This window comes from Dothidotthia symphoricarpi (genome assembly GCF_010015815.1).
Source record: "Dothidotthia symphoricarpi CBS 119687 unplaced genomic scaffold P153scaffold_2, whole genome shotgun sequence".
NCBI classification, from domain to species: domain Eukaryota; kingdom Fungi; phylum Ascomycota; class Dothideomycetes; order Pleosporales; family Dothidotthiaceae; genus Dothidotthia; species Dothidotthia symphoricarpi.
In genome coordinates this window covers 905874-920129 of record NW_022985009.1, presented here as the reverse complement: position 1 = coordinate 920129, position 14256 = coordinate 905874, and the positions used below count along the sequence as shown (strand labels likewise).

Here is a 14256-nt window from a genome sequence, read left to right as displayed (position 1 = left end):
CTGTAATTTGGCCTAAGACGCCTTGCCGGTTTAATATCGTGTGACGGTGATGGTCAAGTGAGAGTGGAGCTTATCTGCTTATCTTAGTGGCTTAGTATCGATGCGGCGGGCAAGCTTACACCTCCGCGTGGTGATGGCCAACGTTCGTCCACTCGTTCCTTCCAACAGCCATGGCTTCCTTCCAAGGATGCGCTACGGTCCTCAGCGCGAATATTCATACACCAAAATCACCCCCTCGAACGTTTGGAGGGGACCCGAAGGTGTCGCTTGCTGCGCAAGATGCCTCGAAGAATCTCGACTCGATCCAACGCCTATTTGTCGCATCCGATGCTCGTGACGATGGAGAGTTACGAGGAGAAAAGCGCCGCAAACTCGACAACGGGGATGCAATTCCGGTAAACCAGGTAGAATTCGAGGACAATAAGAGTGTCGTTTTGGCCAAAGTGTCGTTTGATCTGGACTTTGGCACAGCTTCCCAGGACCAGATGGGCATAGAAAATGCCTCGAGCAGCTCCCAGACCTCTATCGTCGCGTCGTTCGAGACTTTCTATAAGTCAGATCCAGACGCTTTCGAGGTACGCTTGTTCAACACGGCCACAGGCGCCGGCGTAGACATCGTCGCCACCACGCACAACGATCTCCTTCGCTCAATAGCACCACACCTGTATACTGCCGCATCGCTTGCCACGTCGCGCCACGGAAAAAAGAGTCGACCCGTGACGCGCGCTTCCTTCTGCCGCTGTCTTCTCGTTCCGCCCAGGCAAGACCACAATAAGTACAGACTCGAGGTCGAGATCCGGTGGATGCTGGGGCTGTCGGTGGTGGAGGAGCCAAGCGTGAAGACGAGCTACATGAAAGATGACCTACGGCTATTATCAAAACACTTTCCCAATGCGGCAGCTCGGGCGGACACGAAATGGTCTCTCTCGGATTTCTACGAATCGGTACACGTACCGCCAGCCGACCTTCAGGTATCGCCTCGCATCCAACAAAGCTTGTCAGAGACGCTATTGTACCCGTTTCAGCAGAGGGCTGTGGACTGGCTACTGAAACGGGAAGGTGTCGCCTTTTCGTCAACTGGACAGCTGGAGTCTTGCATTGAGTTAACACCGTCAGCGTCCTTTACGCAAATGAAGGATGCGTTCGGAAAACGGTGTGACGTTAGTCAGCTTCGAGGCATGATAGTCACGGATCCAAATGAAGCCAGGGGTGATACTCTGCAATCTCTGAGAGGTGGCATGCTGGCTGAAGAGATGGGCTTGGGTAAGACCGTTGAGCTTATCGCACTCATGTCTCACCACAAACGAAATATGCCTAATGGAAATGTGTTCGATATACATACTGGAGCACATGTCAAGCCCTCTGGCGCTACATTGATCATCACCCCACCATCTATTCTTGAGCAGTGGATAAGCGAAATCCACACTCATGCACCAGAGCTCAGGGTCTTGCATTACAAGGGACTTCTGCCATCATCTACATCTAAAAATGTTCATGATGTGGCAACTGTCGAGAACCTGATGCGATACGATGTCGTACTAACTACTTACAACGTCCTCTCAAAAGAAATACACTTCGCCACACCCCCACCAGATCGCTCACTCAGAAAGAAGCCACGTCACGAGCGCCGTAAAAGCCCTCTGATCGAAATCTCTTGGTGGAGAGTCTGCTTGGACGAAGCTCAAATGGTGGAGAGCGGTGTCAGTCAAGCTGCTAGGGTGGCTAGGACAATCCCTCGTTGCAATGCCTGGGCTATAACCGGAACTCCTCTTCGCAAAGATGTACAGGATTTGCGCGGTCTTCTGATATTTCTCCGTTGCGATGCATTCCACAATAAAACTGTCTGGGATCGCCTCGACAAATCATCGTTCAAAGCTGTCTTCAATCAGATCGCGTTGCGTCACACCAAGGACAAAGTTCGCGACGAACTGCGTCTCCCACCACAGAAGCGCGTTGTCATTACTGTCCCCTTCACTGCAATTGAAGAACAAAACTACTCCGAGATGATCCGTCAGATGTGCGATGCATGTTGGTTGTCGCCTGAAGGAAACCCTCTGGATGAAGATCGGGACGTGGCCGATCCAGAGGTGATTGAACGCATGCGCGAGTGGCTGGTCCGACTACGCCAGACTTGTCTACATGCGCATGTCGGACGCAAAAATAGGAGAGCCCTGGGCGCTAAAAATGGAGCCCTGCGGACTGTTCACGAAGTTCTTGAAGTCATGATCGAGCAGAATGATACAAATACGAAAGCCGAAGCCCGTGACATGATCCTCCATCATATCCAAATGGGACATGTTAAGGCTTACGCTGGTAACGTAGACAATCGTGCAGAAACCGCTTTGCGAGTCTTTCAGGATGCTCTGACAGAAGCACAAGCATACGTTGCGTCTTGCAGAAGTGAACTTCTTCTTGAAATAGAGAAAGCAGGTAACACTACCACGTCCGACAATCTCCTAGCCGTAACAGGCGATGAAGTCTCGGATGGTGAAGAAGAGATGCAAAACGACCATACAAGCCGTCTCGCAGTCATGCGCAAGTCACTCCGGTCGTTCTTGGAGCTTGAACATGCTTGCACATTCTTTATTGGCACGACGTACCATCAAATGCAATCCGCTCCACTGATAGAGCTTGACCCCGAGGAAACGCTCCGCCTCAATACTCTCGAACTGGAATGGTACGCGAAGGCACAAGCAATCCGTCGCGAGCTGCTCACAGAATCGAAGAACAGAGCTCAGCAACAAATGGCAATCATCGAATCCACAAAGTCGGTCCATCGGATCCCTGATATCGAAGATCTCCAAGATTTTGGTGGCATCGAAAGTCGGAAGTTTCTGGATATGATGGACAATATCAGTGACTTTATGAATGCGCAAGCTAAACAAATCGAGACGTGGCGAACAAATATCATCGACATCCTCTTGACGCGTTTGGTGGATGACGATAACGGGGATGAGGACACAGGTGAAGAACTCGCCAAATCAGTAGAACAACAAGATGAGCTATACGTCTACATGATGGCTTATCGAACCCTTGTAGCGGATAGGAGTACTGCAGTTCATGGGTTGAAGAATGAGCTTGTTGATCACGAAATTGATTATGCAGAGAACCAAACACGTGAGAAGGAGCCTCAGAAGAGGGGTCACGCGCCTGAACTCGTGGTTGAAGTCGCACATGCGCGACGCAAGCTGCAGTCAATACTCGAAGTTGGATCATTGAAAGGTGTTATCTCTAGCGTTCGCTCGCTGCTCACCTCACTACAATGGAAGGCAGACGGCGGCGACAGCCGTGCAATAGCTGAGTTGAATGTGGTTCAGAAACATTTCGCTCGAATTCAGGTCATTACCACTGACCAGGCGAAGATCGTTACTGCAATGGAGAAAGAACAGGATATGTTCCGGACGACTATGAACCAGCGTCTGGAATACTATCGACAATTCCAACACATCTCCGATACCGTAGGCAAATGGAAGGAGGAGCTCGATGAGACATTCGACGAACGCGAATACGACAGATGCAAATTATTGCATAAGCGTAAGGGGGACTTGGTAGCTACTTTGAAAAAAAAGCATGCCTACCTGGTCAACCTGCGAAGGGAGAACCGAGAGGATATAAAGAACGAATGCGTCATCTGTCAAGACGAGATCCAGATCGGCGTCCTGACGACCTGTGGACACAAGGTGAGCCAATCCTGCGCGTGCTCTTGGTGCCCAACTGACCTAGTGTACCTAGTACTGCAAAGAATGCATAAACATTTGGTGGACTGCCCATAGATCCTGCCCTATGTGCAAGCAAAAACTAGGCTCGTCAGACTTCAAGAACATCAACTTCAAACCTAGCGAGATCAAGGCGCAAGAAGAAATCCAAGACTTAGCCAATTCATCACAAGCTTCCTCTCCAGGCTCCTCAAACTTGTCCATATACTCCGACATGAGCTCCACAACAATGAATGAAATCAAAAACATCGATCTCTCCGGTAGCTACGGCACGAAAATCGACATGATCGCACGCCACCTGCTTTGGATCCGCGCCAATGACCCCGGCGCAAAATCCATCATCTTCAGCCAATTCGGCGACTTCCTCAGCGTCTTGCGCGAAGCGCTCAAGAAGTGGAAGATTGGCGTCAGCGGTATTGCGGAAAAGGATGGCATTCTGAGGTTCAAGAACGATACTGCCGTGAATTGCTTTTTACTCGATGCCAAGTCTGACTCTTCAGGGCTCAATCTCGTCAACGCGACATATGTTTTCTTGTGTGAGCCACTTATCAATCCTGCCATCGAGCTACAAGCCATCGCGCGCGTTCACCGAATCGGTCAACAGCGCCCTACAACCGTATTCATGTATCTTGTTAGTGACACAGTCGAGGAAGCCATTTACAACATTTCCGTCGCGCGCCGTCTTGAGCACATGAGCAAAGCGAAGAGCACAGTATCAGATTCCGACACATCAACGCCTGGACTCCAAGAAAAGTCCCTGGATAAGGCGAATTCGGCGGAGTTGCAGGCTGCTCCGCTTAAGCAGTTGTTGAGGACGAAGGGTGATGGAGAGATCGTTAAAGCGGATGACCTTTGGCGTTGCTTGTTTGGCAATGCGCGAGGGGATCCAAATAGAAGGCAGGCGTTGGAGAGAGAGATGGGCAGACACTTGAGGGGGGAGGCGGCGGAGGGCAGGATTGCAGAGGCGGAAGAGAGCATTTGAGCGCTTGTTACTACAAGAGTACGGAGTTTTCTGATGGAGTACTTGGAAAGGTGCAATGGAATGGTGTTTCGGGATAGGGTTAGTATACTCAGGTGGAGTTATGTGTTTGGATACCCATACATATCTATGTATCTACGAAGACGTATATGAGCAAGGAGTCTGAAGGGTTTCGGGTGCAGAAAGCTTGTTAAGCTTATCTGGAATATATCCATGGGAGTTACATCTTTAGTACATTAGCTTATGTTGTTGATCCTGAATGTTGGCAGGTTGTGGATATTTTGCGATGATTACGACTCCATCACAACACCGGCAAGATGACACCGATATAGTTCAAAAGCATAAACATCATCAATTAAAAGGACGCACCAACTACGGCCAACTTCAACCCTGCCCCACGTATCCCTCTCATCGCAAATACCTATCCAACATTCATACATACATCAAAGTCGTGCATCATCGTCGCCGTCATCATCAAAATCCTCTCATCAACATTCTCTAACCGTAAACGCGCCCCTTAGTGTAACCTGGGAACTGCTCCAGCTGGCTCTTGTCGATAGCCATCAACTGTGGGCAACCCAGCGACCCAATTATGTTACCAATAGCACTCGTCAGCTGATCGAGAACATTGAGTAGAATGTCCGGCTTGGCTTGGGCGGAGAGCTGGTACAAGAAGCAACCAAGGTTGTTGCCTTGGAGGAGTGTTGCGCCGTTGAAAATGCCGCCAGTCAGGTTGGTGGCGTCGACGCCGGTGAAGGAGTTGGTGGTGCCAGTGTTTCTGTGTGGGTTAGTATCATGATGGGGGTGTCGAGAAGAACTGTGATAAAGGAAAAAGAAATCTGCTTACCCGCCGATGTCGAGAAACTTAGGATGGAGAGCCGCGGCGTTGATGACATCAGCAAGGAAGTACCCAACGTCGTATGGGTATTCAACAGCTCGCTTGTACTACTTTGTGTTAATCACAATGTGCAAAGAATGAGCTCGGAAATTGACCTACCCAATTCAGGGGGATGCGCTCTGTTCCTTGCACGGCGTTGTAACTGCCGCTTTGCCCCTGCACGCCAAACCATGACTGGATGACCTCGTGGCTCAGCAGGCCGGTTGGGTTCTCCGCGCTGTGGTTAGCCATAAATCGGAAGATGAACGTGTACGCGGCGGGCTGCACGAGGACACCTGAAAACGGTCCGTTGAAAAAATATGGGTTATTGGCGATCTGAGTGTCGAAACGGTGCGAGCGGAATGAGGTCAGGGATTCAAGTGTTACTACGCCGCCAGGAGAGTAATCGATCAACTCCTGGAACTGTTGGGTAACGGTCTTGTAGTTGTTGCCAACCTGGTAGAGATCTGGGCGAGTGGGAGACGCGTCGCCCTCGTATTTGTTGTGTGAGCCGACGAGGCCGTTTGCTAGGACGCCTGTTACACCACCTTGGGCCAATGTAGGTGTTCCTGCAATCGACCAGCTCGTGAGATCGCCGTCGATCGTGGCTCCGAGGGTGGAAAGAAAGAGTGAGAGAAGAGGACCCTGACTGATCTTAGCAGAGCAACCATGTACATCTAATCTATTCAACTTACCATGCCGACCACTTTCATTGTGGTATCAACGAATTGTTGTACCGTAGCATATCCATCGCGTGGAAGAAAACCTTACATTCTGTCAGCGCCGCTGGGACTTGTTTGAGTGTATATTCGCGCTTACCGTGGTTGGCAAAGGCATTCAAGCCCGGGCATGGTCCTCTCAGGTCACTAGAAGAAGGAGCCATATACTCATTTCCACTGCCTGGGCCGACATTTATCTTCTGGGCCGAAGCATTGAATATCGGCACTGGCTCGAAGATTGCTGTCGCTGCTCCGGCGCCCGCTTGCCGTTTAGCAAGAAGCTTTGCCATCTCTTCAGCACGAGCCTGAACAGCCGGGTCGGCTGCGGCGGCCTCGAACATCGCAGCTGGGAAGGCATTGGTGAGAGGAGCCAGAGTGGCCGCAAGCAGCTGGAAAGAAGTGAACTTCATGTTGATAGTGTATGAGGTCTTGATGCTGACAATGGAATCAGTTCGAGAGGATGGACAGTCTGACTTATAGAAATTATCCCAAAGGTAAGCAGTCAATACACTATCTTGCCTTTGGTCCAACATAGTACCTGATGGACGACACGCCAGGCTAGAACACGCCTGATTGGGAAGGATCGACGGACGATCTACACCTAGGGGTGCCTTACGCCCCTAACACATTCGCAAGACGTCGATGAACACCGCGGCACCGCGGTCAACCCGTCCGTTCAAGCTCCTTCCCCGCAAAGCACGCTGACACCAACATCGGAGTGAATTCCGGTAGGAGAATGTAGGCAAAGGCATCATCCGTGGAGTAACCCAATACCGTCCCTTAGCTGCGGATCTGGGCATCTCCTCGTGTTGAATTTTCCGCATCCGTCGTAGTTTCTCAACTTCTGGACGAGTCGATATATTACAACACCCTCATCTCTTTAACCGCCGATGATCGATGCAAGGTGACCGAGTGAAGTGATGGAAAACTGAGAAAAGGCATGGTTCAAGTGCGGTTAGGCTAAAAAAAAAAGAATAGTAATATGACGTCCTGCGTAGAAATTCCCAGATGCCTACTGGATGACGCGTCAGATGCGGGAGTTGTCGAATCCTTAGTTGCATGGGTCTTGCTTTTGGGGGTGTGACAGGGTTGAGAAGATGGATGTCAGACTCCACAAGTGATGCGAGTTGGGCCGCAACGAAAGCGGCAAGATGTGATTCAGGGATGATACAATATGATCGGTGACCTAGCTGGGCGAAATGGATGGTTGTGGCATCAGAGCCACGACGTACTAGTCTTGCCATAACCTTTCACCCCACTCACGCAAGGTTTTCGACTGTTGTGCTGCCGTCATGTCCGCGACACTCCCGGCTGCGCAGCCTAAAACCTCAGCTACTCTCGAACTAGAAGGCGTTGTGAACAGACTGTGCATAAGCGTTTCCCGTTTGGTCAACCCGCTCGTGTAGGCAACGGAACGGCGCATTAGCACCGGCAGTTACCGCTTAGTGAAAACCCCGGAAAACGGACAACACGCTTTCCCGTGTCATGCAGCTTTACGATAAGCATGCCAGGCACGAGAGCTGAATGTGGTTTCTGGCGGTAAACTCATGTTCTAGGCCAACATACCGGTCTCAACACCCCTCCTTTTTCCGACGGCATTGCTTTTGAAACTTGATCGTAGATTCAGCCCGGTGCTAGCGCCTCTTTGTCAATCTTTGTTCCTGTTCTTATCCTGAGAATATTCGGATTCTCCTTTTACGTGTTGTCACAAGAGCCGAATGCGGTGGGTCGTTCCTCGGAAGAGCTTTACCTGCAGTACGCCTTACTATGGTAATGAAAGTTTACACTACTGAAACAACAGTGCCCAATTTCAGTATTGCTCGATACAGCGCAACACTGCAGTGATCCCAACGCCGGGATCTTGTTTTTGTCTGGCCTCAAATGGCATGCAGCACTAATGTCAGCAACACACTTGATTGCCATCATGCCTGGGTTGTGCCTGCGAGATCGAAACGCCACAATGGTAAGTAGGGTAATTGCTCCGACGGCGATAACAAAGAAGGAGCACTTGTGAAGAATATCCACACGATTCGGTGGATCCGCTGAGGTCCGCAAGGCTTTTAGGACTGTATCCGCGTCCGCGGATACGAAGCATCTTTTGTGAGTTGAGCCAGTAAGTACTTCCGAAGATTGATCTGAGCAGTATACCACACCAGTAGGGTATCTGTAACCAGCACGTGGCTTTCCGGTCTCCTGCAGAAAACTTACACTGAGTAAGCGGCGACCATAGGCAAACTGACTCGAGTCCTGACCCATAAGTATGGGTCCACACGGACGTGTAGGATACGTAGATCAAGTGAATGACGAGCTGGGAAGGATTAGTTGAGAGAACTGCAGGTAACAGCGACGGTGTCAGGCTATCCTTACTTTGGGCGAGCATGAATGCTGTCTTGATCGCGAGAACCCCGGCATTGAGACCCCCTAGAGCTGATAGGAATAAGCCGAGGGAGACAGCAAAAACTGCAGTACATCTGAGACGTGGTTAGCGATCTTTTAGTGCCTCCATGATCCCTGATTTACAGTTCGCAACAAAACCTTCACTACCTATCGTCTTGGGCTCGGATTCGTGCGAATTAGGATGTTTTCATATGTGTCTGAGACAACAACCATTAGCATTTGCATGCTAGTCTCCACAGTACGTCTTTTCTTGACCGGCTGACCTAGACGACGCTCGATTGGGAGATAGGTACCCGGCACGGTGACGAAGTAGAGGTCCTCGATAGCAAGAGATGATACCTGATGACATTTTGATGGTGTTCAATCGCTATCTCCATAGCCATCGATCATGATTGACTCAATGCTCTGCCTGGTGCATAATCTTTTGTGAGTGGAATACTTCATGGTCGCCTGTACCATAGGATGACTGTAGCTAGTCGAGTATGTTGTTAGAGCGGAGCCATTGACACGGTTCGTTATATTGGCATTACTTTTACTTGTCGGAGAATGAGGCCCGTGTTTAGTGTCATGAACAAGTCGATGTAAGTCTTTACGCATTGCTTGCTGTCAAGCGATGTCAACTAGTTCTCATCCTTTAGACTTCGCCTACCCAGTGAATTTAGTCCACAGGTGGAATTTTCAAGTTGGTGATGATTTCCCCTCTCGCCACGTATGTCGTATCTCTTGTGTTCCAGTTATCGCCTTCTAAAGACTCGGTGGTAGCCAGTGTGGTGGTGTGCGGATATGCTGTCGTAGAGCACAAGACACTGAAGTGAACCTGTCATCTTTAGAAACTCTCTGAGCCTTCTGCATGACTATAGGATGAACTTACATTAGATGCAAGCTCAGCCCCAATACGCACTAGGAGATAAGATGATTTGACAAGACTTGGGACGTGTTGCTCGCACTGTAAGTACTAATGTCTAAGACTATCTTCCTAGCATGCATAAGCACAACACCTCGCTTTGGAATAATGCTTAGCATGGGCATGCTACCGTAGTTGCTGGCGGCAAGTAGCAGAGAACTTGACACATTGATTATCATATAGGAGATGGCAGAGATGAACTTGGACTCGTCATAGCTCCCTGAAACAAGAATGCGGTGCCTGAACCCAGTTCCTGTTCAACATAAGCCTGTTCTGCAAAAACCATCAATTCAGTTGCGACAAGGCAGACACTACCTCGGCGCCAAACGGCGGAGACCTCGAGTCTCACTGAAGCTCACTAAATGAGCGGAACCAGCTCGTGAGTAATCTTGTTGTCGCCATCTCGAATATTGGACTTTGTTCTGGTCCCCATGGGCGGTAATCTGGGATATGACACTAGGTTCGAGAGTGTGGTCAGTTTGACCGAATGCGAAATATATTGCGAGCGATATACGAAGAAAATATCACTCATGCTGTTCCAGCACCGCCGTATGATGGATAGTGATCACACTTGGCAACGTTGAAGTGTCGTGCGCACGCGCAAGTTCCCCGAACGTTAAACGGCCAAGGAGCGGGGAACAGCACTTGTGACCAAGCGCCAAACTGAGTACGAATTGTATTTATGCTGAGCCAGACCAGGCGTGAAGAGGCCCAAATACATGTCGATAGCCAATCGTGAGCTAAGGGAAGAGACACCGATCAGCCCACGTAACACAGCAGCATAGTCTAGTCTCACAACTAATACGCTACAGAATTAGGTGGATTCACCCCGTCGGACAAAATGAACAATTGCACGCGCCGCACCTTCTGGGTTCCTTGAAATCTTGTAAAGCAAGAAGTTTAAGTTTATGACGTCATAGACGCCAATGCTGAAACTGTGATCGAAGAAGTATCTTCGCCTGGGTTGCTCATCGAACTTCCTCATCGCACGTACCTACAGACCATGGACGCCGCTTCGATACTCTTTGCTCTCGCCATCCTGCACACAGGCTACCGCATCCAGTTATGCTTCCGCGAACCTAGCGACAAGGAAATCTCCCTGAATGTGGAATCATGGTTTCCGCGGTTCGCCACCTCACCCATCGGCCTGGTCGTCGTGCGGACAGCGGTAGTGTGCACCTGCCTCTACCATGTCGTCATCTCGCTCGCGCCGCCTAGTACACTTCACCAAGTGTGTCCGCAGTCAAAATATCTAGACCCGAAACTATTCATGTGGTCAAAGACCACCGTAGCGTCTCTCCTACTAGCCTATGCAGGGAGTTATGTCAGATTTCAAGCATATGCACAACTCGGTCAGGACTTCACATACCGTCTTGCCAAGCCAGATGGTCTCGTCACGGGTGGGATATTCACATATGTACGGCATCCATCATACACAGGTCTCTTCGCTGTTCTGGTAGCGCTGCAATCTCTTCTCTTGCGCCAGCGCGGGTTGATAAGCTGCTTCAATCCTGAGTGGATGACTACGGATGAAAGGGTCGCGTATATTATTCCTACAATTCAGTTCAGCGTTTTTATATTGTTATTCATGGTAGCCAGAGTGGCGGATGAGGAGAAGATGATGGAGGAAGAGTTCGGCCAAACCTGGAGGGACTATTGCGCGAAGACAAAGAAGTTCATTCCGTTTGTGGTGTGAGCCAGATCCTTTGGGAGACTATTGGATGGCAGATACGGATGTTATCGATCATCTTGGCTGGCAATGTTCACTGGGTTATAGATTTTGACGCAGCGCTGATTTCAATTTCGCCGTCAAGCACACTCCTCCTGCCTCCGGCTCTCGATAAAATCCACAAAATCAAAAAAGCTAGCCTTATACTTCCTCTCTTGTGTGGTCCGATTCACAAATTGAATACCAAATCTTGCGTCAAAACTTCCAAACTCCCAGTTGTCCGCGAAGCTCCAGGCAAAAGCACCGATCCATTCGACGCCGTCTTCCCATATTGCTTTCAGGCCTACGGAAGTCAGTGAAACTTGAAATAATCTATGAGGGAGGAGTTCAAACCTTCAGCGAGATAAGACTGATAGTACTGTCTTCTAGGACTATCGAATAGTTGATCTTGAACAGCCTTTTGCGCTTCTGCAAACACTGGGAATCCAAACTCAGTTACTGCGATTGGAGCGCGGAAAGTATTCCAGAGGTAATTGAGATAAGTACGAAAGTATGTTGGTGTTATATAGACGTATGAATGGCTACGGTAGCCAATATTCCAACCAGTTGTAGTCATGGTTTCTTGTGTGACACAATATGGTCTCAAGGGATGGCTCGCATTACCAGCACACACTTCGATGCTGCTATTTGGTGGTGGGCTTATTACTGTCGCAGTGTATGGCTGAATAGAAAAGAAGTCTGCTGTCCCATTCATGTACTCCAGGTCATTCTGTGTGAGGGGCACATAATCCGATACCGTCACCTTGTAGGATTCGGGGTAATCTAATCCTAGGAAAATCGGGTTCGCGAAGGTCGCTAGCTGGAAGGAGTTGAAATGATCAGCCGCGCGAACGTCCTCAGGATCCTTGGGGTCGCGAGGCACCCCAAAATTGTTGTTCAAAGTCAATGACACTTTCCCGCTGCCTTTGATCTCGTCATGGTAGAAATGGTAAAGCCGCGCATGCGATTTGATAACTGTATCGATAGATTTTCCGTTCCGCGACCCGAGGATTGGCTCATTGAAAGTCCACCATATGGCGACGCGGTCAGAAAACTTTGTCATAAGGATTTTGCCGTAGTGAACAAACGCGTCTTCGTAAGTCTGGTTCTGATATGACCGCTGGAACCCAGCATCGACATATCCTATACCTTCGCCTGGGATAATGATGGTTTCGGATATGTTTGGGTAGAATTGCAGTGGAGAATCAGTGTGAAGCATCATAACAGCAGGAAGCATTCCTTTCTCCAATACAAAGTTGATGAGATCGTCGTAATGATCCAATCTTGACCCAAAATTAGCATGTATGAGAACAAGAGCAAGATCAAACTGACCCAAGCTTGTTGACTGGAGATCCTTCGACAACAAAAGGCAAGATTCGGGTCCAGGGAATTGAAAATCGGTAGTATTTTATACCCATCGAGGCGATTCGCTCAATGTCCTGCTTGTACAAGTAGTAGTTTTCGTTCGTCACATAGTCTGGCGCCGCACCTGGGCTGAGCAAGCTTAGTACATCTGTGTATCCTGGTGTCCGGCCCTCGTCGGCGATGGCACCTTCGATCTGCACAGCAGACCCAGCGACGCCTAGCATGAAGTCAGAGGGGAAGTAATAACAGTCCTGGGAGCCAAAAGGTTCAGGAGGTGGAAGTACAAGCTCGCTAGTCGGGATCGGAGTGGGCTCCACAGTTGTTGAGTCTGATGGGAAGATTAGTTTGAAATGAGTTTGTCGAATTTGAGTCAACTAACAGATTCCTCGCGTGAAGTTAACCCATGGAACGTCGCTCCAAAGCTTTGTCCATGAAGCGTTGCCGTATGGATTTCCGACGTCTGTAACACTGGCACTCGACGACGGGTCCCAATTTCCCCATTGCGTGGTCTTTAGATCGGGTACGAGACCACTTAAAAACGAATATCGAGGTGCAAAGGATGTTGTGGTCGTTGGCGCCGGTCTTGAAGTCGCGGTACGAACAGTCTCTGTTTGCGTATAACTGAACTCGCTGAAATAGTACGAAGGAGATGCGATTGCATAATCTTTATTGTCAACGGCGTTGCCATTACAATGTGGTCTGAGAGATGGCCCAGCGAAAGGGATGTAAACTTGTTGGGCACAGGCTGCTGTACCGCCTAGGAGGAGCGTACTAAGCTTCATGATTGAGTGTAAGGGCTGAATGTACATTTGTGAAATTATTAACCCATTTTATACTACGAAGATGAGCATGTCATCATCACCCACCAGTCAGCTCGGGACGGTTGCAGGACTCTGCCAAGTTCACTCCACACACTAAAGCAACAACGAATTCCACTTTTGGAAGCGATTCACACTACAACTGAGATCAACCTCATCCGTTCTACAGATAAAGACTCGTAAGTTCGGCATGTGAGGAATCCAGACAGGATATCTTACCATATCCGGAAGTCATGCAATATAGCAGAAACAAACACCTAGTGCTCATTCCAGTCAATGTTTTCACAAAATCCGAAGCCATGAACTGCCGAAATGTCAGAGACGTCGTGCGGAGAAAATCCCGGCTACAAGGTTGTCGGATTGTGGGGAAAGGGACGCAGAAACGTCATCAGAGACTAGATAAACCCTGACCTCTCAGCTATTGGCCAGAGCCAAACAAATTGTCGGGAAATTCCCAACTCCAATGTCTTGTCTTCCACTGGATACGACCATGATCGTTATATTTCTGTGTCTTCAATGTTCCTTAGGACACATGTGTCATGCAGACTCTACACACTTGTTGATCCACCTCGTTGATATGATCTTTGCTCGCCTTAAATTATAGTCGTTACTATTGGGAGCTGTCTATGCCCCAGTATCAACGTTGTTTTCATGTATTTTAAGTGCGCTTTACGAAGAGATATGCTGATGCTTGATCGCCACTGTCCATATGAGATTAAACACCGAATCACAGTAACGACACCGTATACATTGCCACCACTGGGTTTCTGTAA

The 14256-nt window shown here is 49.3% G+C and overlaps 4 protein-coding genes across 4 annotated transcripts; 2 read left to right on the top strand and 2 right to left on the bottom strand.

Moving 5' to 3' along the window:
• Nucleotides 1–141: 141 nt before the first annotated feature.
• P153DRAFT_427863 (uncharacterized protein) lies at nucleotides 142–4927 on the top strand. Its single transcript, XM_033672685.1, has 2 exons — nucleotides 142–3680; nucleotides 3733–4927. The coding sequence occupies exons 1-2, from the start codon at nucleotides 171–173 to the stop codon at nucleotides 4696–4698; spliced, it is 4476 nt and encodes a 1491-aa protein (XP_033528372.1). The 5' UTR covers nucleotides 142–170; the 3' UTR covers nucleotides 4699–4927.
• Nucleotides 4928–5193: 266 nt separating this feature from the next.
• P153DRAFT_381155 (Cloroperoxidase) lies at nucleotides 5194–6701 on the bottom strand (the record flags this gene model as incomplete). The annotated part of the gene is made up of 5 exons (XM_033670017.1): nucleotides 5194–5473; nucleotides 5543–5640; nucleotides 5693–6217; nucleotides 6268–6338; nucleotides 6392–6701. 5 exons carry the CDS (start codon nucleotides 6699–6701, stop codon nucleotides 5194–5196), a joined length of 1284 nt encoding a protein of 427 aa, XP_033528371.1.
• A 3894-nt stretch (nucleotides 6702–10595) lies between these two features.
• Nucleotides 10596–11288, top strand: P153DRAFT_381154 (uncharacterized protein; the record flags this gene model as incomplete). The annotated part of the gene is made up of 1 exon (XM_033670016.1): nucleotides 10596–11288. The coding sequence occupies one exon, from the start codon at nucleotides 10596–10598 to the stop codon at nucleotides 11286–11288; it is 693 nt and encodes a 230-aa protein (XP_033528370.1).
• Nucleotides 11289–11401: 113 nt separating this feature from the next.
• P153DRAFT_280261 (glycoside hydrolase family 1 protein) lies at nucleotides 11402–13447 on the bottom strand (the record flags this gene model as incomplete). The annotated part of the gene is made up of 4 exons (XM_033663063.1): nucleotides 11402–11604; nucleotides 11655–12583; nucleotides 12633–12993; nucleotides 13045–13447. 4 exons carry the CDS (start codon nucleotides 13445–13447, stop codon nucleotides 11402–11404), a joined length of 1896 nt encoding a protein of 631 aa, XP_033528369.1.
• Between the last annotated feature and the right edge of the window lie 809 nt (nucleotides 13448–14256).

Bases quoted from the DNA above. Each gene is read 5' to 3' on its own strand.
- P153DRAFT_427863 (XM_033672685.1), top strand. From the start codon at position 171: ATGGCTTCCTTCCAAGGATGCGCTACGGTCCTCAGCGCGAATATTCAT. The intron at 3,681-3,732 runs GTGAGCCAATCC...TAGTGTACCTAG, and splicing joins TGACGACCTGTGGACACAAG to TACTGCAAAGAATGCATAAA.